At 43.4% G+C, this 23,977-nt stretch overlaps 1 protein-coding gene across 2 annotated transcripts in view; it reads left to right on the forward strand.

Moving 5' to 3' along the window:
• Esr1 (estrogen receptor 1) overlaps positions 1–22,067 on the forward strand; it is a 372,005-nt gene extending 349,938 nt beyond the window's left edge. For both annotated transcript variants that reach the window (XM_015996803.3, XM_006978086.4), the window contains exons 8-9: positions 15,091–15,274; positions 17,642–22,067. In XM_015996803.3, the coding sequence (XP_015852289.1) occupies positions 15,091–15,274; positions 17,642–17,876 (419 nt within the window). In that variant the 3' untranslated portion in view covers positions 17,877–22,067. The remainder of the gene's footprint in view (positions 1–15,090; positions 15,275–17,641) is intronic.
• Positions 22,068–23,977: the final 1,910 nt, after the last annotated feature.

The following is a 23,977-nucleotide window of genomic DNA, read 5'->3' on the forward strand; positions in this document are numbered from 1 at the left end:
ACTTTAAGTAACTGTGAAATAGCATAACTCCCTGTGGGTTTTCCAAGCACTCTCAGTGTCGCTAAGATGTGTGGTTCCTGGATCCTTTGGTGAGAGTTTGTTGCATTGTATTAGAAACTGTCAAAGTGCCTTCCAAAGTAGCAGTAACATTTTCATCCCATCAGCTAAGGATGTGTGCTTCTGCTGCTCCACATCCTTGTCAGCATTTTCTATTGTCAATATTCTGGAAGTTAGCCATTCTAAGGGATATGTCCTATTACTGTTTTAATTTATAATTCCCTAAGCTCATATGATGCTTTTTAATTGCCCAATTGGTATCTATATTTCATCTTTGGTGAGATACATGTTAAGAGTTTCCATTTATTTTTAAATCAGTTGATTTTTTTATCGTTGAGTTTGAGCAGCTTTTTACATATGATAGACAATAGTCCTTTAGTGGGTGTGCCTTTTGCAAATATTTTCCTCTCTCTATAGCTTGTCTTTTCAGACTTTACCCTTCTTTCTGCTGAAGTCAAGTTCTCTGGAAGGGGTTTCAGGGTTAACCTGAGAATGGGGGACAAAAAAGCAAGAAAGTCAGAGTGCATAGGTGCCCCGCGACTGTCAGGCCTGCTTTAGCCAAAGAAGAATGGCTTGACTGAGTTTAAGTGTGAAGTTTCATAAGAGGCTGACTCTGTCTGTCTGTCTGTCTCTGACTATCCTTCTATCTATCTATCTATCTATCTATCTATCTATCTATCTATCTATCTATCTATCATTATCTATTTATCTATCTGTCAATTTATCTGTCTAATCTATGTATCTCTATCTATAGATAACAGTCATATGGGGATCTTTTGATTCTGCAAATAATTTCTAAATCACCATATTAATTAATACTTTTAAAAACAGTTTTTCTTTTTTTCCTCGAGAATTTCATAAGTGTTTTCAACAAAATATGATCATATCTTTCTTCTTATTCTCTACCCGTATTCCCCTCAACATGGCCACCTCCAAACTTTGTCTCCTCCTTGTCTTCCTTCTTTTCTCTCTCCTTCTTTTCCTCCTCCCATCCCTCCTCTTCTTCCTCCTTCCTGCTCCTCTTATTCTCGATAACTCACTGGGCCTAAGTAGTGCTGCTCATGTGGTTCTGCAAACAAATGAATCGATCTTAAGGCATATTTTTAAACACACAATTCTAGAATCCCGTGTCTCCATGTTTGGGATGTAGTATAAGCTCTCTCTCTCTCTCTTTTTTTTTTTTAGGAAAAGATAAAATAAGCCTGTCATAATCATATGATTATGCCTTTTCAATGGAGTTTCTATCAAGTGGAGTATTTCCTTTAAATGATGGATGGAAGTGAGATACCTAAATGTACATGTGACCCCCAGGCTCACTTTGCCTCTTGAAAATGGGAAAATTTGACACTAGTTGTAAAAAGCAAAACAAAACAACAAAAACCTAGAGGGCCCCACGGCCATTGTGATTCTCCCATAGGAAAGAGAGGGAAAGTTTCTCTGAGGATTTGCCCTTTAGGGCATCAAACTCTGAAATGAGGACTGAGAGATTGTGACCTCATTTCTTGGCCCCTGGTGCTGAGCGTTACAGATATGTGAGCAGGCTGCCCAGCTCCGCCTGATGAGGACATGTTCACATAAGCTCACTGTGAGTTCTTAGTTCTTGGGGCAGCTTTTCTGAATCAGAGACTAAGTCAGATGAGTGTTGGATGATGTCTTATGAGCACTTCCATTCACATTAACTTTTTTAAAATTGATTCACAGGGGAAAAAGAGACATTTCCCCCCATTGTTTTATTCACTTCTTGATATTCCATAGGATTCAAAAATATTTACTGAATCTCATGCAATAAAAAGTGACAAATTAATAGTTAGCAGCTCCCATATAAAGATAGAGTAGTGTGAAGAAATCACCAAGTCTGTGAGCTATATTAGCACACAGAAGTAAGTATCTCTGTTCCTAAGATGGGCTACAGGGTTTCCTCTAATATTCTTGGCCAATCCAAAAAGAAGACATTCCATTGCAAGGCTCACAGGCTTTTCAAAAAACAGAGTACAATATAATAGTTACTCAACAGAACCTTCCTGAAGGAGGCAAATCTCTACAAAGACAGCTGCTTAAAAACCTGGAATTGACAAAGATGGTACAACCGAGAATTCAGTCATCCATTCTCCCAAGGGAAACTGGAATGCCAGTGTTTTACAGTTAGGGGGTGATCTATACATTCTGGTTTACTTTCTATGGCTGTGATGAAACACTCTGAGACCAAATGCAATTTAGGGGAGGAAAGATTTTCTTTGGCTTTTACTTCCAAGTCACAATCCATCATTGAAGGAAGTCATGGCAGGAACTCACATAGGACCTTGGAGGGATGAATGCTGCTTGCTGGCTTGCTCAGATTCATGCTCAGCTGGTTTCTTATACAGCTCAGCACCACCTGGCTAGGGATGTTGCTGCCCACAGTGGGCTGAGGCCTCTTATGTCAAATAACAATCAAGATTGTTATGTCCACAGACATGCAACAGGCCAATCTGATCCAAGCAACTCCTCAGCCAAAGCTTTCCTCTCAGATGACTCTAGGCTGTGGCAAGTTGACAAAACTTACTAGGACACCGTGTATGGGACACTTTTATAATCAGCTAGACTGCTTTAGTGAGGACAGAAAGTATTCTGTGAAAACTTCACCTGCACACCTATCCAGCAGTATGAACTCATGCTCCTACCAAAGCTCCCATATGGCTTAAATGGTGGGATTTGAACAATGGAGCAAGAAGTAGCCAAGGCTATCATCTCAAATCTGGTGGTATAGGACCATCAGGAATTGAATTTCCAATCTTCCTCTTCTTCACCATTTTCCTACCTAAAATTCTGATATGGATGATCATGTGTATTGTAGCTGCTGCTTTTGCATAATCAATTAACCCCAAGCATAACAGCTTAAAAAATGTTTGGTCATGAATTTTGAAAGGACACTGATAGAATGGTTTGTGTCTTCAGCAAAGTGTCTGGAGCCTCAGGTGAAAAGACTCATCACATAGGGACTCTGAGAGTTGTCTATGAACATCACTTTGAGGCATCTTTATTGATGTGCTGTTGAATGATGTTGGCTGTTGTCTAGAATATTGGTGCAAGATATCAACTTGGATAGTGCTTTCTGTCTTCTCCACACTAGGCCTCTTATGAGGTGACAAAAGTTCCTGATACAAGTGATAAAAGCAGTCCTCAAAGCAGCTACCAAGGCAAAAGCTATATGGTCTTTTATGGCATATGCTTAGAAGACATGAAGGGCATTTCCAGCCTATTCCACCAGTTACAAGCAAGTCATGCATCTACCCAAACCTGGAAGAGTGGTCTTAGATCCACTATCTCTATAAGAAGAATGCTAAGAACCCACTGCCAGAAACAGGTATATGAGAGATATTGGTATGATAGATCTCTGAAAAATAAAATCTGCTTGAATGTGGCACAGCTATGTCCTGCTGTGTAGGTATGTGCATGTGAGTGTAGGTGCTCACAGAGGCCAGAGGCATTTATTTGGTCAGTGATAGGTAGAGTTATAGGGAGTTGTGAGTTGCCTGGAATGGGCACTAAGAACTGAACTTGGGCCCACTGCAAGAGCAGTATACACTCTTAATCACTGAGCCATCTCACCAGGGGGCCAGTAATGGACTGCTTGAAGAACAGAAAAGTCAGAACCCTGGATGTCTCTCAATATGTTACAGGTGTAGCCAACAGAAGCAAAGCTCCAATGCCAAACATACACCAATAGCAACTTTGTCCAAAAAGATTCAAGCTAGGATGTTGTCTGTTATGAAAAGTAAAATTGGGGGTTTCATATATAGTCAAGCACATGATTGCATTTGAATGTAAAAGCCTGCATGTCCTATTTTGCCTCGAGTTAACTGAATCATCTCATCAGTATCTCCATCAGAAGTCATTAAGAGAGTCATCGTCTGAGTCAGCTTGAATGTGTTGATGTGCTACACACTTACCTTCAAGAACATCTAGTACATTTCAATAAAAATTACACCAAATTGACAGATATTTCTGAATCAGACCTGTATGGTTTAATGGTTGTTGGTGCCAAGAACACACTTGTAGGGGTAGAGGACTCCCAAGTGAACAGGACCACCTGTTCCTGTGTTGGGTTCTGGCAGGGACATGCACTTTCAGTTATCACTTCCTCTGTGACTTCACACAGAAGGGACGTTGCCCACATGGGTCACATGATCTGCACTAGCGTAACAGTACGCATGTGCACAAAGACTGGGTCCCAAGAATGTTCTCCACCTTGAAGGTAAATACTTGCTGATCTGGAAAAGGATAGATTTCATCCATCAGTGGGCACATATTTCCCAGAGCAATACTCTTTTTTTTTGCTAAGCACAAAGAGTGATAATTAAGTTTCTGAATGGCAGAAAGCAATCTCTTTGAAGTCCTCGGCAGTGCTGTGTCTTTGAATCATAACAAACAAAGCATTTTAATGCTCCGGGCTTGCCCTTTCTGCTTCCATGTGTTCTTTGAACACACTGGCTGCTGTGAAGTGTGTGAGTATTCAGAATGAATAGTTAGCATGACAGGGGATGACTAAGTGTTTCTAGAAACAAAATTGTGGCTTCTGGAACAAAGAATAGCAATAGTGGCATTTGGGAAGAAAAAGAATTCTAAGTAAATGATTCTTTCTAAGGCCTTAAAATGTAGATAGTGTCAATGAGAGGAGGTACAGCGCATACCCTTCAGATGTTATCCCTGTTTCAATGTACTTGTTTAACCATAAGTAAGTAGAAAATGTTTTTTAAATTATATAAGAATGGGACACTTGCTATAACAGAGAGACTCCACACTGTGTAGTGACTCAAACATGCAGGTGTGTTATAATAATTTTAAGTCCATGAACAGGTTCATATTTGAGATACTGTAGAATACGTACATGTGTCTCTGTCTGTCTTTCTGTATTCCCTGGCATGCAACTCTTCAAGCTTTTGAAAATGCCAAAGTGATAGATTTTTTTTCTGTGCTAATGGGTTTACTGAGCAGCCAGCAGCCTCTAGGTGGCATCAGGATGTGGTTGTCCCTGGAAAGATCAATGCATGGTTAGAGTTGAAGGTCTATTTGATCATCAGTGGCCAATGATTTAGTCAATCATTCTTAAACAGCAAATAACCTTCCCAAATCCCAAAGGCTAAGGTTTAGAGTTACTGAGAATAAGGAGGTGTGGAGGATGCAATGCATCCCCATTGGGCATGAAAGCACCCCCATCCTCCTTGGCCCCAGCATCTCTTCATCTGCATCCCTCATCGCGTTCTTTGTAAGAAACAGAAATCATCATTTCCCTGAATTACATGGGCCACTTGAGGTTATTAATCAAACCCCAGCAAGAAGGGGGTTGTGAGAGCCCCAACTGTTGGCTAGTTAATCAGAATGTGGATAAACCAACCTGGAGCTGGCAAATGACAGTGAAGAGGTGAGAAACAGTTCTGGAGACTGAGCCCTTCCTCATGGAATATTTTGCTGTCTCCAGAAGGAAGATGTTACATTAGATGACATAAAGTGGCTTCTGCTGGGGAACTGCTTGATTGCTGGTGAAGAGAAACTCCCACACCTTTTAGAGTCACGGAAATTGGCTGCGCTGGTTGCTGTGGTGTGAGAACAGAGAAAAACAGTGTCCAATTCAGTTCTGTAGTCTTTTGTTATGTGGTCTTTCAGGGACTCAGGAAAAATGAAGATGCTGTCACTTAAACGAGTTGTTTCCTGAGACCTAGCTCTAGTCTGACAACCATGACTGGAAAGGAGGGGGGGTAAGGAGAAGCCAAGTGCACCTTTCCAAGGACACCCACAGAGAAGACACCCTTTAGTGCTGTAGTGTGGTTATAGGACAGTCTTCACAGAACAGTGATACACTCCACGTTGTCAAGATTTTGCCTTCTGGTGCCCACAAGATATAAAACTTGAGGTAGTCATATGATTCATCATTCTGACTGTGGATGAGTCGCTAATGCAGAGTTTTATTAAAGCACAGATGTCAGACTCCACCCTTGGCTCAAAATTATCAGATTTTGATGGAGCCCAGGCAACTGTTGCCTCTTGTAAAACTTCACAGGAGATTCTAAGATATTCATGATTTGAAGATGAATCAGTGTGCTTTTATAAGGAGAAATAATACTAAACTCACTTAAAAAAATGCTATAGCTATACAATCCAAGGCAAATTATACAATGCTTGGCAAAAGTTGTTTGTTTTTTAAAGTGCTTAACTGTGGTCATCATGAGGACTATTTGAACATAAGCAGTATCTGAAGCTTTCTGCCCAAGAAATACAGGACATGATAAATCAGAACCAGATATGGATACCAGAATAAGACACTGAAAGGCCAAGCAAAATCTATTTGCATATTTTAAAAGGAGAGAAACAAATCAATGTAGTAATAATAATTTATGAAAAACAAGATTGTTTTAAGTGAAAGAAAAAAAGGATGAATAAACAGTTTTCCAGCCCAGCTGGGCCTACATAAAAGACATCTTGTAGAAGGTAAGTGCCAGAAGACAAGATTACATAGGCATCCTAACCTCCCACTACAGTCAGTAGAGGCAATCAGTTTCTCAAACCTAAAAAGACTTTAGATAGCAGATCCTTTGGATAAACAATGGAGCTGAGATGATAGATTGGAAAAAGAAACAGCTAGACTTCAACACTGTCGTGAAGAGCCTAGGAGACAGAGCCTATGCAAATCATAAAGGCAAGAACCCCAAAGTCTTCAGTATTTACTGTTCACGAAATAGGTTCCCGTCTTACAAAATTCCTTAAGAATGTATAGGAGTCAAGAACACACTATTTTATCCATGTCTGGTATTTTATAGTCATTGGCTCCAATATTCTTTAGGAAAGTCATCATCTCCTCTACACATCCATACAACCAATTCTGTCATGTCTGTAGTACTTGCTCAATCACACTGAAATAATTTCAAGTAAATGTATAGTTAGGGAACTTACATGGTACTCCCAGTTGAAAGAGTGCATCAAATACTCTTTTTAAAAATTAAATATTTTAAATTTATTCTTTGAAAATTTTGCACATGTATGTAATATATTTTGATCATATTCAAGCCCCATCACTCCTTTGTATTCTCCTTCCCTTCCTCTTAACACCTTCTTTTTCACAACAATCCCTCTCTTACTTTAGTGTCTTTTTAAATGACCCACTGAGTTTAATTAGGGTTGCTTGCATGAGCATAGATGTGGAGTTATTTACTGGAACATGGGCAGCTTACTCATAGCTACACCACTGAAGAAAACTGGCTATTCCTGCCATCACCAGCAGCCACTAATGGCCAGTAGCTCCTCAGCTAGGGGTGAGTCTTCATGAGGCCCTTCCCCATTTGAGGAAGTTCTTAATAGCTTTGACAAACGTGTTCTGTCTAAGCTTTCCTCCCTATAAACTCATCTGCCTACTACCTCTTTTGGATACAGTCTTGTGAAGTCATTTAAGTATACACATGTGTATATGCCTGTGTGTGTGTGTGTGTGTGTGTGTGTGTGTGTGTGTGTGTGTAAGTGAGAATCAAATTCAAGGTCCTGAACATGGTTGTCAAGTGTTGTGCCAATGATCCCCAGCTGTCTTTTCAAAATGTCTTACTTCAAATTTGTATTTATAGTATATTCATTCAACAGGACTTTGCAGAGATGTACAGCTTAGGGGGCAAAATGATTGCCTGGGACTGTCCTATACTTTGTAGAACATCTGGAATAGCCCTTCCTGCTAAATAACAGCAGCAACCGTGTCGCTGTCAAGGACAACTGTCTGTATTAGCTGCCTTTCCGTTGCTGTAACAAAATAGCATGACCAAGGCAACTTTATAGAAGAGTTTATTTTGGGCTTGTGGTTCCAGATGGTTAGGGTCCATGATGGTAGAGACAGCTGTGGCTGGAGCAGCAGCTGAGAGCTCACATCTCAAACCACAAACAGGAATAGGGAGTGCACACTTGAAACCACACAAAGTCCACCCCCAGTGACATACTTCCCTCATCAAGACCACACCTCCTAAACCTCCCCAAACAGGGCTACCAACTAGAGACCAAATATTCAAATGCCGGAGACTTATGCAGCAACACCTCATTTAAACCAACACACTGACCGAAGACTCCATCAGGAACAGTACTGCCCCCAGGAAGAGCGGCAATCCAGAGAGAAGCAGAGAGCCAACCAGGACCGATGACATCACTGTCTGCCACTAAGGCACTTCTGAGAATAGACATTGGCTATAGAGACCCTTCTCTGCAGTACACCTCGAAGTGCTGGTCCATCGCTTAGTCTGCCATGAACTCTGCAACTTGCTCCTGATCCAAACTGAGTGACAGCTCTGGTCCAGGTGACTCACCACTCTGAGCTTTGTCTTCCCATCTTTTCCCTTTGAACCATCCCTGCTCTTTTTCTTTTTCGTTCCTTCCTTCCCTTCTTCCTCCCTCCCTCTCTCCCTTCCTCCCCCTCCCTCCCTCAGTTCCTTCCTTCCTTTCTCTTTCTCCTTCCTTCCTTCCTTCCTTCCTTCCTTCCTTCCTTCCTTCCTTCCTTCCTCCCTCCCTCCCTCCCTCCCTCCCTCTCTCTCTCTCTCTCTCTCTCTCTCTCTCTCTCTCTCTCTCTCTCTCTCTCTCTCCTCTCCCAAAATCAACTTCCTGTAGATTGGAGAACCTTCCCAAGGTCAGCTACTACATTATTCCTTTTGGAAACACACAAATAGCATTGCCTTGGTGGAAGAATTTGCCCTCCAGCAGCTGGTAAACCCAAGGTCTCAGCATTCTTCTTCTCCCTACAGTCAGATGAGCCTCCCCAGTGGAGGTCAGTGTCAGGGCAGGCGAGGAGCCCAGGGGTTGCCGAAGCTTCCTCCTGGGTATATCCAGGGTTGAGTGTGCTTTAGTCTTCCTCTAACTTCTAGAAGATTCCACTGGGAGGAAAGAAGCTGGGAAATAGAAAGGGGGTTTCTGTGAGGCACAAAATTGAAAGAGTGTTGTAATAGAACAAGGGGATAGTTGAGGTCATGTGAGCCTGAGAAAAAGCTAGATTATGTCAAGATCTCTAGGCAGCCCTGTAGTATAGTTCTATAATCTTAGCTACTCAGAAGTTTGAATCATGAGGCTCCCAAGCTGAAAGCTTGTCTGGACATCAGAGTCAATCCGAAGCTAGTCTGGGCAGCTGGATGAGGTTCTGGGTCAAGAAAAAAAAAAAAAGTGAGGCTGGAGGTAAATGTAAAAAAAAAAAATGTAGTTCAGTCGCAGAGTGTTTGCCTACCATGTGTGATGCCCAAAGTTCAATCCCTAGTCACACACACACACACACACACACACACACACACACACACACACACCATATACACACATTCACACACACCACATCCACACACTCACACATATACTCACACACACACTCATACACACATGTACACCCACACCACACGCTTTTACATACACACCACACACATACATGCACACACTCTCTCATTCACATACCACACACATACACACCACATACACAGACACTCTCTCATACACACCACACACACACACCCTCTCACTCTCATACACACATACTCACACTCACACACACACCACACATACACACACACACTCACATGGATTCTCACATACTCTCATACACACACACACACACACCACACATTACACACACTCAACACACACACACATACACACACTCAACACACACACACACTCAACACACACACACAAACACCTTACATTTGAGGGGTGTCCCTGTGGCTTCCCTGTCATTCCTACCACCCCATTTCCTGAAGAGTCTTCCAATCTCTCCCAGTGGTGGCAACACGACCATAATATGTTCAGGTTTGCCAGGTAGGCCTGAAGACAGACCCCTCCCCCTCCATTGCTGAGGTTTGGCATAGCCTACGAAGTAACTGAAGTCTAGCCTTGCTGAGTCTTTCCAAAGGCTCTTCCCATCTGCACCCTGGCCCCTGGCTTCTGGAAGTAGCCATGAGCTGTCTACAGTGTGGCAGAAACCACCTGAGAGACAGATAAACCCACAGCTGTGTGCTGTTCATGCTCATGAACAGTGGTTGCCAGAGCACCTGAAGCATTCTGGGAATCTGGGGTGGCTTTTGTTTCTTCAACAGCTCCTTAAGGACACCGGGCAGCAAACACGGGATTGTATTTTGCCAGGGAAGTCCAAAAGGATGATGGCGGCTGTTGTCAGTTATTGGCATTTAGGCAGGACTGTATTTTTATTTCAGAATATATTTGCACAGCTAGGAAGCACATGTGGACAAGGATGAGGTGATAAGCTGAGCCGGTGCCAAAGCAGACTAGAAAAACAGGCTTGCTCAGAGAAACGGTCTCCGTTCTGGGAGTGTGTGTGAAGAGAATTCTCTCTCCACAGGCAGTATCTTCTCTTAAAACATTAACTCTTCAAAGGAAAGAAAGCTTGGAATCCTTGTTGGATAACATAGTGAGGTATACAGAAAGTTCTCAATGGGTGCTTGCTGGGTGAAGGAACCCAGGCAAGCATGTGCACTGTGGAGAACACAAACTCGGCCACCCAAAAGAAAACTTGGCTGGCTGAGTCGGGGTATCATGTGTTTTTCCTGCATTGAAAAACAAAAACAAAAACAAAAAACACCAAACTATGCTGGCCCTGGGGTGTGCTGAAGTTCAGCACAGGTGTGTACAGGGGAAAGAAGCAATGTGTGTGTGTGTTGAGGGCGGTACTTCCCTTGGCAAGAACCCAAAAGCTATTAGATGGTAGATTCTGAGGTTTTCTTGAACAAGAGAGGGTTACTGTAGAAAGAAGCCAGTATCCTGGGTCATAACAGAAAGAAAGTGGGTCGAAATTTCATCACTCAATTTGAACTAACTCAGCTTCTGGGGCTGGGCAGGTTCCCAGGACATCCATCCTGTGGTAAGGCAGAAGAATTCTAGGAGATCTGGGTGATGACACACGGGATAAGCCTCAGAGACAGAGCCATGGGGAGCTGAAGCCAAGCCCAATACACCAAGGCACACCTCAGTACCACCTGCAATTTACAACACCATGGCCACTGGACGCTCCCTTCATCTTCTGATGGACTTAACTCTTTGTTACCAGTCCCCATGGAACATAGGCAGGACACGACCCAGTCATTTCTTTATCTGTATAAAGCAAACCTTAAAAAATGTGCTGTTGGTAAATCACACTGCAGAAGTATAGAATGTAACAATTTTTAGGAAATAACATGTATATGTAACTATATATGTGTATATAACTTAATAGTTTTATAGTTCATGAGTACACATTATAGTAATACTGAAGGAAAAGAAAACATTTAAAGTAAAATTTTAATACTAGTAATGCCTAGGAATAAGAAGAGAGACCTAATAAAGAAGCACACAATACAGGCTGTATTTCTCAGGCAATGTATTTAACTTTTATTCTTTAAAAGTGATGTATATGAAACATACTCTTTTTTGCAGGGGGAAGGGCCTGAGACAGGGTTTCTTTTGTGTAGTTTTGGTGCCTGTCCTGGATTTCACTCTGTAGACCAGGCTGGCCTTGAACTCATAGAGATCCACCTGGCTTTGACTCCCAAGCGCTGGGATTAAAGGCATGCACCACCGCCTGGAGAATCATACTCTTTTTTGTGCATGCAAGGTTTCTTAAGAGGTTCAAATGGGTAATTTTTTAACAAAACTCTGTAAACTTGTGAAGAAGAACAAAGTTCAGGTGAACTCTGAGATGCACTCTGGTTCCATGTCAGGTGTCAACCCTCAGGGTTGGTCTTTGGCTTTCTGAAGACCCGTGTTTCAAATATTGCACGTTACAGCACATTGAGGAACAGAGAGGGGCCTCTAATGAAAGGCAGAATATTGTTCATTTCTTATTCTAGGGGTCAGGGGCCACCACAGCTTCAGAATAAAGGAGCAATTTACAATATTAACCCAGTGGCAACTTGCAAAATGATAAGAATTTAAATCAGCCCATTAAAATGGTGGGTGATACTCACATGCGCCCTCATGTCCAAGGCTGATTATTACTGGTTTGAGCAGAATGGTAGGTGTTCTGGGTAAGGGCAAAAGGGATTTTTCTGAGGGCGGCTGAGATGGTTTAGACTTTGATCTGGATGATAGCTTTATACATTGGAATCTTTGTCAACACTCTAGGATGCTACACAGAGAAACCCTGTCTCATAAAAAAAATTATACCTTCATTAAATAAAGATAAAATAAGCTGAAAGTTAAAAAGAGATAGTGGGTTGCAGGCTTTGGGAAAACTCCATAGTAGACCCAAGTCTCTGGACTTGGTCCCCAGCACTGAAAAGAATGAACTTAATGATGTGTTACTACTAGGAGGGTTTGCTATCCCCAGCACAGGCCAGAGACTTGAGCATGACTTCTCGTGAGTATTTAATGCAGTTCTCACCCATGCAGCTATTTGAGAGCAATGTAAGAGCTGCCATCAACAATTCAGCCAAGTTGGAGTAAGTCCTATTAGGTAACAGGATGAATCAAAAACAATGGACTCTTCAATCTAACCTGACCAGCCCACAATGGCGCTGTTGGTGAAAATATGTCAACGATGCATAGCATTTAAACAATTCCCAAAAGATCCCCAATTTTGATTCCCGTTTACTCCTTTTCTCCTTCACAATTTAAAAAAAAAAATGTGTTCCTTGGAACGGTCCATTTTCTCTGTAACATAAAAATTACCGGTAAAAGAAATGAGCTTTCAGATTTTTGTAGGTAAAGAACAAGAGGGAGCTAACATTAAAATGTAGATAGTGAGCAGTTCAAGCTACAGGTAAGTGCCCAGTGTTCGGCAGCCAGAAAACAAGGAGTACACTCCAAAGTTGGACATAATCCACCAAGATAAACGAGAACACGCATGGGCATTTAAGGAGACAACGAATCTGAAACATAAAGGTTAGGACTAGCCTTATAATTTATCAGGAGTGTCTTGAGCATCTGCCTGCTCGGGATTCTTTGCCATACCTGCTGTGGATCAATGTGCCTGCCCGTGCCAGAAGCTGTATGATTCCCCTGAGATCCACAGCAGCCAAGAAAGAGCAGGGCCAGCCTTCTTCTGTTGTTTTGTTTGTTTTAAACGCGGCCATTTTCGACTCTGGGCAATTACCACTGTTTACTATGAGTTCCTCAGGGTAGGCGTTTTTTTCCTTCGTTTTTCAACCCTCGGGCTGCAGTGCAGGCTGCCACTTGTCACAACATCAGCATTAAAGTCAGCCAGTGCTGACACTCTGGAGCCTTTAACTGGAAGGTGCTGGTGTGCCTGAGCAGCGGGAGGGGAAAGAGTTATGAACTGTCCAGTGGGGTGAGCAGAGAGAGAAGGAAGCCAACTGGGGAGGTCATCCGGCATCCCCTGCACCCCATAAGGTGGTGAGTGTAGGCTAGAGGAGCTTATTCCCACCCCAAAGGGGGAGTTGAGGGAAAAGCCAAGAGCGCACTGCTCCATCCTGCCTTCCCTTTGTTCTCAGTGCTCCTCACCTCCTCCTCCCTTCTCTTGCCCTCATCCTCCTCCTATCCTCTTCTTTCTTCCCAAGGCAAGTGACAGGAACCCAGCTCACAGGATCTTAAGCAAAGAGGGACTCTGTAGCCTCGCCTGATAGGAGGTACACCGTGAAAGCTCCAAGGGCAAAAAGAATACACACAGGGAGGATCTGGGATGGAAACTGATGTGTTCCTTCCCCCTCCCCCTCCTACCTCTCTTCCCCCTCCTCTCCTTTCTCCTCCTCACCTCTTCCCCCTCTCCTCTTCCCTCTCTTTCCCCTCTTCTCCCTCCTCTTCCCCCTCTCTTCCTCCCCCTTCCCCTCCTCCTTGCTCTGCTCACCCCCTCCTCCTCCTTACCCCCTCCTCCTCCTCATTCCCTCCCATTCTCCTCCTCTCTCTTCTCTCTCTCCTCCCTCTCCTCACCCACTCCTTCCTCTTCTCCCTTTTTCCTCCCCCGTTCCTCCTCCCCCCTCCTTCTCGTTCTCCCCTTCCTTCTCTTTTCTCTCACCGGTTTCTCTCCCATTTCATCGTTCACCTTGCTGTCTTCTCCCATCTCTCCTTTCTCTACCCATCCCCCCACTCTCTCATCCCCTTCTCTCGCCACCATCTCTCCATTCCTGCCTCCTTCCTCTCTCCCTTCATCCTCCCCTTACCTCTCCCTTCTTTCCTCACTTCCCCCCAACCCATGTATCTCTTTCTCCTGACTGTTGTTGCTGGGTGCCTTTTGCAGATAGGGCTTCACAGGCAAAAAGAGGGTGGTTAAGCACCCTGTACAGCATCCCATTAAGCATCTCCTCCCCCCAAACTAGCGCCTCTTGAGGAGGACTCTGATTGCCTAGCTGGGACTGTGCTGGTCTGAGGAACAGACATCCTGAAGGTCTCTGCCCAGCCTACCTTTTGCAGAGACAGTAGAGAGTCAAGAGAGGAAACATTTTCCTGGCAAGAGAAGCAGCTATTCCCAGAGTCCTCTGGAAACACCCGTGTCACACATGTTCAATCAAGACTAAAATTTGTGTAGACTCCAAACCTTGCCAAAAGCAGAGGCAAAAATAACCTCTACCTCAAGTAATTATCTTTTAATCACTTAGCCAATGACTCATAACTCCTTGTGAAGCTTATATGGGGTGTCCTGTATTTCCTGGAGGACAGTCTGCCCATCATTACCAGAAGTGGAGTTGGTATATGAAGTATAGCCTAAGTACCCCAACATAACACTTGAGTACTCTTAGTAGGTAGCACATCTCTTTGTCCTTCCAAGGAAGCAATGATGGTTTCCCCTTGGGGTTGTGGTCAGCACTGAATGAACAGTCATGTTGATGTTAGAGGTACCCAAGAAGAGATGGTCAATGTCCCATTATGGCTGCAAGATTAATGGTCCTTTTCAGAGAATCTTGGCTAGACACAAGAGGCTTTGCTGGCTTCTCGAGGCTGGAAGATATACATACTCATTAAAAATGCTACGGCATCTCTTGGTGTCAAATGTGTCCACATTGTTGTACAGCTGTCAGAAGAAGCTTCCTCTCAGCATGGCATCCCAGGGATGCTTCTGTCTCCATGACCACATCCTCTTTGAATCTTTCTTTCTCTCTGTGTATTCAGGAGTGTACACATTTCTGTCCAGCACCTTGAAGTCTCTGGAAGAGAAGGACCACATCCACCGAGTCCTGGATAAGATCACAGACACTTTGATCCACCTGATGGCCAAAGCTGGCCTGACTCTGCAGCAGCAGCATCGTCGTCTGGCCCAGCTCCTCCTCATTCTCTCCCACATCCGGCACATGAGGTGAGGCAGCTCTGGGTCTCACAGAAGAGACAAAAGATACTGACCCAACCAACTCTGTGTGGCAGCTGACATACGACAGGCTGCTGAATGAGTAGGCAAAGTACCCTAGGAAAGACGTCTGACTCAAAAGACTAGGGGAGGACAGAAGAGAGCCACAGAACCTACCTGGAGCAATGGACAAGCATCAGAGAAGGGTCCCTAGAGGAAGTGATATGTACTGATGGTTTGAAGGATATGCAATGCTCATTGGGTGGTGAGAAGAGTCCACTCAAAGGGCCTTAATGAGCATAAGCCATCTCTCAAGTCATCAGGCATATCTGTTATGGTCCTGGCATTACCCCCTAGTGACGTATATCGGGGAATGCTGCATGAAAGACCCCTGGGCTAAAAGATGGATGCAGAGTCAACATTGATACATCCATAGCTACCAGAACCTTCTTGTCATCTCCATTGCCCTTACCCAAATCCAAGCCACCATCAGTCACTTCTGCACCCCATAGCATGTTTCCTGATCTCAGTCTTTTCTACTGCATCCCTGCTAAAGGAGCCAGAGTGCTCACTGTGAAATCAAGCAAGATTATATCATCCCCCTACTTTAATTATTCTAGGGGGTTCCTTTTGCTTTTTGATAAAAGCATGTCACCCTTTTGTTTTGCTTATGTTATTCCTTGTGATGAAGTCCTTGTTAGTTATCTTTCTGGGACTCCTTCATAACTGGAAGCCTTGAGACAGTGGCTATTCTGCAAGTGATTTGTATAGCCCCACTGCAGACTTCAGACTGAGTGTCTCTGGAGGGTCTCAGCTGGGCTCACTTACACCTCTGTGGGACATAGATAGAAGACCTGCATCCAGCCCTACAACTGGGCCAGGCGACTCTGTTTTGTGCATGTCGTTCTTCTTGTACCCCAGCTTAACTAGGACATGCTCTAGCATCAGCAGAGGCACAAGAAAGCCAGCCCATTTGAGCAAGAGCATTGCGATGCTTCAGTAATGTCTCATCAGCTAAGCAAGTCAAGGTGGTAAGTCCCAGATTCTAGCTAGTGGACCACAAGTAGACGATCACATTCAAGGGAAGCATGTCTAACCCTTCATCAACTTCTGATGGTGTCCTAGAGAGGGCCACAGGGAATGACTCAGAAGGACAGATCCCTGCCAAAATACCCGGCTGAGAGATTGGGTTTCTTCTTGAAGAGAACATGATGACTTATTCTTTGGGGGATTTATAGAAACCACATGACCCCTATGAGTGCTTTTAGTTGATAAGAATCCATGACTTTTCAAATGAATTATGTGTCTGGCTTGTCAGTATCAGCAAGCCTCGTTAGTTAACACCAAGTACCTTCACAAGACATGCCAGCCATGGCTGGTTGTACTAACAATGTGATGCAGGGGGCGTGGCAGAGAGCTTTGTAACTGTGAAATACAAACGAGAAGTGAATATTTTACTGAAGGCTTTGAGCCTCTCTCTGCTCTCTCTGTGACAGTCCATAAAGGCACACATGCCTAATATAAAATACTGACTTTGTACAGATTGCCTCCCCGCAGCCAGTCTGAATCGCGGAATTCTTGTTGGGTTAGCTTGGCCCGAACCATGTGTTAGGGTCGTAACATAAATAATTTAATGCCAGGTTTGATCAGACTGTAAATGTGATTCATTAGGCTGTAGGAGAAACACAGTGACAGAGCTGGGGCACTTAATGTCAACAGTGCTTTAAATTAAAAGGCAAAACAAAAACAAAATAACACTTAAACATGTGATTGAGGTTGGATTTCAGTTCTTGATGGTTGTCATGTGTTTTGTGGCACTGCTCAAACCTGGGCTAGCTTGTTACCACCAAAGATATAAGTATTATTAGAACATTCTCTTTGTTATGTCTATGATCTACATTGCTATAGTCTATTTTATTTTGTTCTAGTTTTGGTTATTTTGAAATATGTTCTGATTGTAGAGTTGAAGCTAGCCTGGACAATACAACATAACTTAGGCTAGCCTTGAATTTGTAGTTTTTACCCTACCCTGCTCCAAGCACTAGGATTACGGGCATGCTCCATCACACCCAAGTCCATACTTCTTATAAAAGAAAATTTCAAGCCATGAAAGAGTTATGGTTTCCTGCCTCCACTGCCTACCTGCCTGAGAGAGCAAAGAGGGACAAGAGAAAAGAGAAAAGCCATTTGGCTACTCTCTTGTCTTCCTATTTTCTCCCTTGGCCTTGACAGATGCCATCCTAAGATGAATCCCTAAATGGTAGAAAGATTGGGTCACAAGTGCCTTTGGAGTTTCTCTTAGTTCATCCTCGGAGAAATTTCAGCCATCCTGGAGTTCAGCTCTGGTCTAACCTGCTTCCCTTTTTGTCCCTTCTCCAGTAACAAAGGCATGGAGCATCTCTACAACATGAAATGCAAGAACGTTGTACCCCTCTATGACCTGCTGCTGGAGATGTTGGATGCTCACCGCCTCCATGCCCCAACCAGTCGCATGGGGGTCTCCCCAGAGGAGCCCAGCCAGAGCCAGCTGACCACCGCCAGCTCCACTTCAGCACATTCCTTACAAACCTACTACATCCCCCCAGAAGCAGAGGGTTTTCCCAACACAATCTGAGAGCTCCCAGGCTCCCCCAAGGCTCTGAGAATCCCTGCAGCATTTTCCCCATGTTATGTATCACTTTAGCAGAATTCTGTCTCCTGCATACACTCTGGCATGCGTCCACCACCAGTGGCTTTCTAGTATGAGTGACCATTCATTTGCTTGCTCAGTTCTTAGTGGCATGTCTTCTGTTGGGAACAGCCAAAAGGGATTCCAGGGCTAATTCTTGGTAACAGCTGTTTCCCCCTTTGCTACATCGCTAAGTCTGAGGATTCCTGTAGTCTTCATGACCAAATTGAGATAACTGCATTGAAGCTACTAGTTGAGACCCAAGCCTAGAGAGTTGACATTTCACCTCCGATAAGCACTTTGTATATGGCTCCAAGAGTAAGCCTCAGCAAAGACTTTGAAGTGGCTCCTTTAATTGAAGCCTTCGAGAAAGCTATCTCATGGGTTCCGTAATGCACTCTCTTGTATTCCTATAGCAACATTTGACTTGATTAAAGGGAACTATTGAGCCCCTATAGGAATACAAGATGCACACAGGGAAGGAAGCCCCCACCCCACCCCCCGGCTCCTGTTGTCAAGACCCTGTCAACTTAATACACTGCACCTTCCAGCTTCTAAAGCGTCAACTGCTGAGCACTGTACACAGGTCATGGGTTCTAGATAATTCTTTTTCCCACGACTTGTGGGAACCAGTAAGTCAGTTTCAGTTAACACCCTGACATGAGGGCTATAGGGTGTTTGGATCTTATTTGATTTTCATTTTATAATTACCCTTCTGCCCCTGGGGTTTGCAGTAAAGGCGGCTTGGGTACTTGCTTTGGTGAGTCTAGCATTCATCAGCAGAGGGCACTCTCCTTGTCTCCTCCCCATGTGAACTGCCCTGAATTGTCTGTCCCCTTGTAGAGCAACCAAGGGCAGTTACAACGAACCTATGCTCTGACTATACCTTTTGTTTTACTTAGTTTTATTCTTGAGTGGAGAGCACATAATAAATGTACAATGACTGTGACTCAAAAGGAGTCTGAACAAGAAGGAGAAATGTGCAGAAAGACCCAGCCATAGGCAGCAGCTTCCCTGGAGTATCCTTCACAGCAACACACAGTGGAGCTGCCCTCGGATCCACTGGCTGGTGGCCTCTTCATTCCAGGTATGGGCCTGAAATGATGAGTCGACGGTAGATATCTGAGTTCCTTCAGATCCTCCAGAAGCTTGAGGGAGGCATGGGGGCAAGGTCTTGGAGCACTCATGACTCAGGCTGATGAGGGGTTGCTCAGATTAGAGTGTCCTTGTCTATTCGGAACTCATCCCCGAACCAGCTGGTGTGGCCCTGGGGAGGAAAATTCATCCCTCTCCACAGCTCATGTTCTTAAACTTCATAAGGCAGAGACTGAGGCCAGAATTGGGCCATGAGAGACCTTTGACCAAGGGGATAAAAAGAAAGGCCTACCCTAGCCACCCCTACCCACGCCCCCTGGGGTGTTGGCCTCTCTAGTGAAACTAAGGATTATTTCCTGTGCTTGATCAAAATGAAAGGTTGGTTTCCTTCCCTGACTTCATTATCCATAATTTGAACTCCATCGAGCTGTGACGTGTTAGCCAACAACCCAGGTGAATGGCTAGGTTTCTCTTGGTCTGTCCTCTTTGGAATGGTGGGTTCCATTAATTTCTGGCCTCCCGGTTAAGTGACTACCAAAGAACTGGGAAACTGGGAGGGCCATTGTTTTTTCTCCTTTTTTTAATTTTTCCTATTTGTGCATCAAATTCTGGGACAATTTTATGTATCTGCTTTAAGAATATGTTTAAGGACATAATTCATTTGTTTGTATTTGTTTAAAAGCACCTTATATAGTATAATATATATTTTTTTGAAATTGAATTGCTCGTTTATCAGACAATTGAATGTAATAGTTCTGTTCTGAGTTTTAATTTGACTGGGTTTTAACATTGCAAAAACCAAGGGAAAAATATTTAGGTTTTTTGTAGACTTTTCAAGCTACCATGTCATGTATGCAGTTATTAATACCTAAAGCCTGGTGATTTTCATTTAAATGAAGATCACATTTCATATCAACTTTTGTATCCACAGTAGACAAAATAGCACTAATCTGTATGCCTATTGTTGGATGTTGAATGATAGACAATCTTATGTAGCAGAGATTATGCCTGATAAGGAAAATTATTCAGGGCAGCTAATTTTGCTTTTACCAAAATATCAGTAGTAATATTTTTGGACAGTAGCTAATGGGTCAGTGGGTTCTTTTTAATGTTTATACTGAGATTTTTCTTTTACAAAAATAAAAACAAAAATATAAAAAAAAAACTTCTAGGACTTTAGATGATGTAATACCAGCTAAATCCAAACAATACTCTAGTGGAGGGTTTTGCATTATCCATCGACTGTGTTTGTATTCATGTTATGATAACACATTTGAAATAGGCAGAGAACACCAGACAGCTGAAGTATTAGCCCACAAGTTTCAAATAATGTTTGGAAATCTCTTTTTACCCTTATCTGAAGTGCCAATTCTGAGCAGCTGACATATTTCAGCTGCTGTTGTGTTGGGGGCATTGGGGACATGCCAGAGAGTCATACCTGTACCTTTCTCCCACCTGGAGGCAATTTAAAATTGGAATGCCATGATCTGTCTAGAGTTGGGCTGAGGTGGGAACGTAGATCTGGGAACTGGAAGAATGGGGGAAATGGTGATAGAGAGTACAGAGAGTACTCTGGCACCTTGACTGTGCTCCAGGTTTCAGAATTTCCTTTCTATCTGCACTGTAATGAAATAATAAGTAGCTCCATGGGTAGCCATTTCCAAAATGTCGGCTTGAATTCCGAGGAAGAGTGTGGAGGCAGCAGTAAAATCCAAAGAATAATCCAGCAAGGGGTCTGCCTGAGTTTCCTTTAGCCATTGCTTCGCCTGCTGATTTGATTCTGGTCGTCCAAAGAGAAGACCCTATCAATGTAAGTGACAAAATCCAGTCCCCAAAGAAGTGCCATCTTTGACAGATTTCCCTGAGAACATAGCAGATATGTTTTTCCATGACATATCTTTTGTCTTTGTAGGGGGGAGGGCTGAACAAGTAAGTGACTTATTAATAATTTCCTTTTAATTACACTGTCGTGTCCAGACTTCAAAGTCTTACACATTGAAAAGGTCTTTGACTCCAGCCATGGGTTTGGAGTTACCCATATCCCTGCGTGAAGTCAATGACAAATCTCTTCCTATTCATGCTTTGCAACTCCGAGTTGTACTGTGGATACTGAGAACGATCACTAGGACCATAGTAATGTCTAATATTCACAGTCAGATCTGCTTGGGGAACCTAAGTCTTTTAAAGGCAAATAGAGTCATACAGTAGCTCACAAGGCAACCATGATTCTCTTTGGTGCAAGTCTTGGGAGGTTGATCCAGCATACACTTCCTAGATTAACTCCATGAAAATGGACTCCCTTTCAACTGGAGCAAACGAATCTAACCATGGTCCCAAACAGCCATCCTTTCATTAGTGTGAGTGTGCTCTATTTCTAGCTTCATCTCTTTTCCATTTAAATTAAGGTATGGTCTCATTTAAAGTCCTGTAAACTTGTTTTCTAAGTGGTTGTTGTCTCAGTTATGGAACTTCAATTTTGCACTGTCAGAGATTTGAGATAAATTTCTGTTCGCTTTTATTTTTCTTTCTTTTGCATCCAAATGTGCCTGAAATTTTAAGATATGTAAATGCTGCCATGTTCCAAACCCATCTTTAGTGTCTTTGTACAGAGCTGTGCACCCTGGAAATATAACACACAGTCCCATGAGCAGGTGCCTAAGACATGGACCCCTTTGCATTCACGGAGAGGTCATTGGTCATAGAGACTTGAATTAATAAGTGACATTATGCCAGTTTATGTTCTTACACAGCTTACAAACAATGCTTTTTGTGCACTACATATTCTTCAGTGTAGAGCTCTTGTTTTCCGAGGAAAGGCACAGATGTCCAATTGTGCTTGATGGACTAAATACACTCTGCTACTGATGCACACTACTATTGATGTGATCCTGTTTTGTTGCAGCTTTGCTTTGTTTAAGGAAACACACTTGTAAGCCTCTTTTGCACCTTGAACCAGTAAAGAATCCAGTGGGATGCTCAAGCACCTGTAAACCATCTTCTCAATGTATTTGATGTTCAAATAAAAAAATAAACTAAAGGCAATAGGTTGTGCTGTTTTTTTTAATGCTTTATTTCTTGCTAATAGTTCATTGCTGAGCACGAGAAAATAAAAAAGATTCAAGGAGCTGTAGAGATCACAGTGAGTCGAAATGCCCAAGACCTTCCCATTTACCTGGCACCAGGTAGGGATAGGGATACCGATATTTGGGTGACTTACCCTCAGTTCAGAGCTCTGTAGTGTGCACGTGTTAGTATCACACTGTCAATCAATCAACATAGTTTGCATGGGATGGTTGTGAGGATCGTGCGAGGTATTCATTAAGAGAGAGCTTCAGAGAAGTTATTATAAATGGATAAATGAATGAATGCATGCGCTGGCATGGGAATAATTGCCTCAAAAATCTCTCCTCTGTTGTGAAGGTGAATCAAGGTAACTGATCCATGCTAGGCCCAGTTTCCACTTTATGATTCCCTTTCCATCTCAGAGTTACCTGCAAGATTCCTTTTCTATGGCATCTCTATGATTTACCTCATGAAAGGAGGAGAAGAGATTCTGATGCCCTGAAAGGCAACACCATGTACGAACACACTCTGGAGCGGGCTTGCTTAATTGAAACCTTAATTCTTCCACTGGATGGGTGACCTTGGGCAGTTACATACTGCGTGCCCCAGTTTCTTGACTTGAAAAATGTTGGACCTGCCCACTTTGCATTGCTACAACAAAATACTTGAAGTCAAGTAACTAGCGAAGTAAAATTTACTTAGCTCACGGTTCTGAAGGCAGAGAGTTTGAACAATGTGGTGGAATGTGGGTCAAAAGCATCAGGGTGGATGCTTGTCATAGTGGAGGCAAGAAGGATCACGTGGTGAGCCAGAGAAGCAGAGAGCTTGAAGAGGCCAGTCTGGCTCTGCTACAGTAACCTTCCTGCCAGGGAGCTAACTGGGATCCCATGAGAACCGCACAGCCTTATAAGGTCACCTGTCAGTGCCCCTGATTGCAGCCCTGGCTGAGAGTTGATTCAGCTCACACACTGGCTTAAGACCAATTTCCAAGATTTCTTTTTAAGGTTTGGGAGCTCATTTAAACTCAGGATTGCCATGTTCAGATCTGCTTTTCTGGAAACACAGAAGGTTTGACTCAGACAAGACAGCATTTCCGAGTCTTCCACTATGTGGCTTATGTATGTTAAGGAATTACTTTCAAGTTCATGTCCATGGTGGCTCTCAATGGGATACAAGTGATTCCTGCAGAATTAATAGAGGTAAGAAAAAGGGATGGACGTCCATTCAAGAGAGAGATTTTCTAGTGGAACTGTCTATCTACAGGTTGTCTAGGATACCCGGTGGAAGGGAAAGGTGGGGAGAATTCCCTGTCACAGGAGGTGCTTTGCGTGGAACAGACAGGGAGTAAGCTCAGCACTGTGGGAAGAAATTCTCCTCCCGTTGGAAACACGTTGGGTTTTCCTTTCGACCCTGAGAGTAAAATAGCACACACTCTCCTACACAAAGCTTCTGTTGGTTGTGTACGACCCTCTGCTTCTTTCCCTGTCTCCTGGTCTTCTTTACAGCTCTCCCCTGACAATAAAAATGCAGTGGTTCTGACTCTGCAGGGGAGGAAACTAACACAGCTTTGTGACTTTCCCAAGGTCACAGATCTAGGGAATGGCAGATGCGGGATGAGTCTTCCTGAACGTACGCCTGAGTGACAGAAAGTGGCCCCTTGATGCTCCCTAGGGCCCACTGAGAGTACACATGGACTGTGGATTTTGCATTTAGACAGGCTTTTATGTTTATGAGTACAAAGAAAACATTGATGAACTTTGAAGGCGAAACGTAATCCTTCAAAAAAACAAAACAAAACAAAACTGTGCCGCTGTGGGCAGGAGGCTAAATGCTGTGCGGAGAGACAGCTCTCTGTGACCTGATGGCCTTAGGATAGGAAATCCTGACAA

This window comes from Peromyscus maniculatus, chromosome 16 (assembly GCF_049852395.1).
Source record: "Peromyscus maniculatus bairdii isolate BWxNUB_F1_BW_parent chromosome 16, HU_Pman_BW_mat_3.1, whole genome shotgun sequence".
In the NCBI taxonomy this organism is placed as follows: Eukaryota; Metazoa; Chordata; class Mammalia; order Rodentia; family Cricetidae; genus Peromyscus; species Peromyscus maniculatus.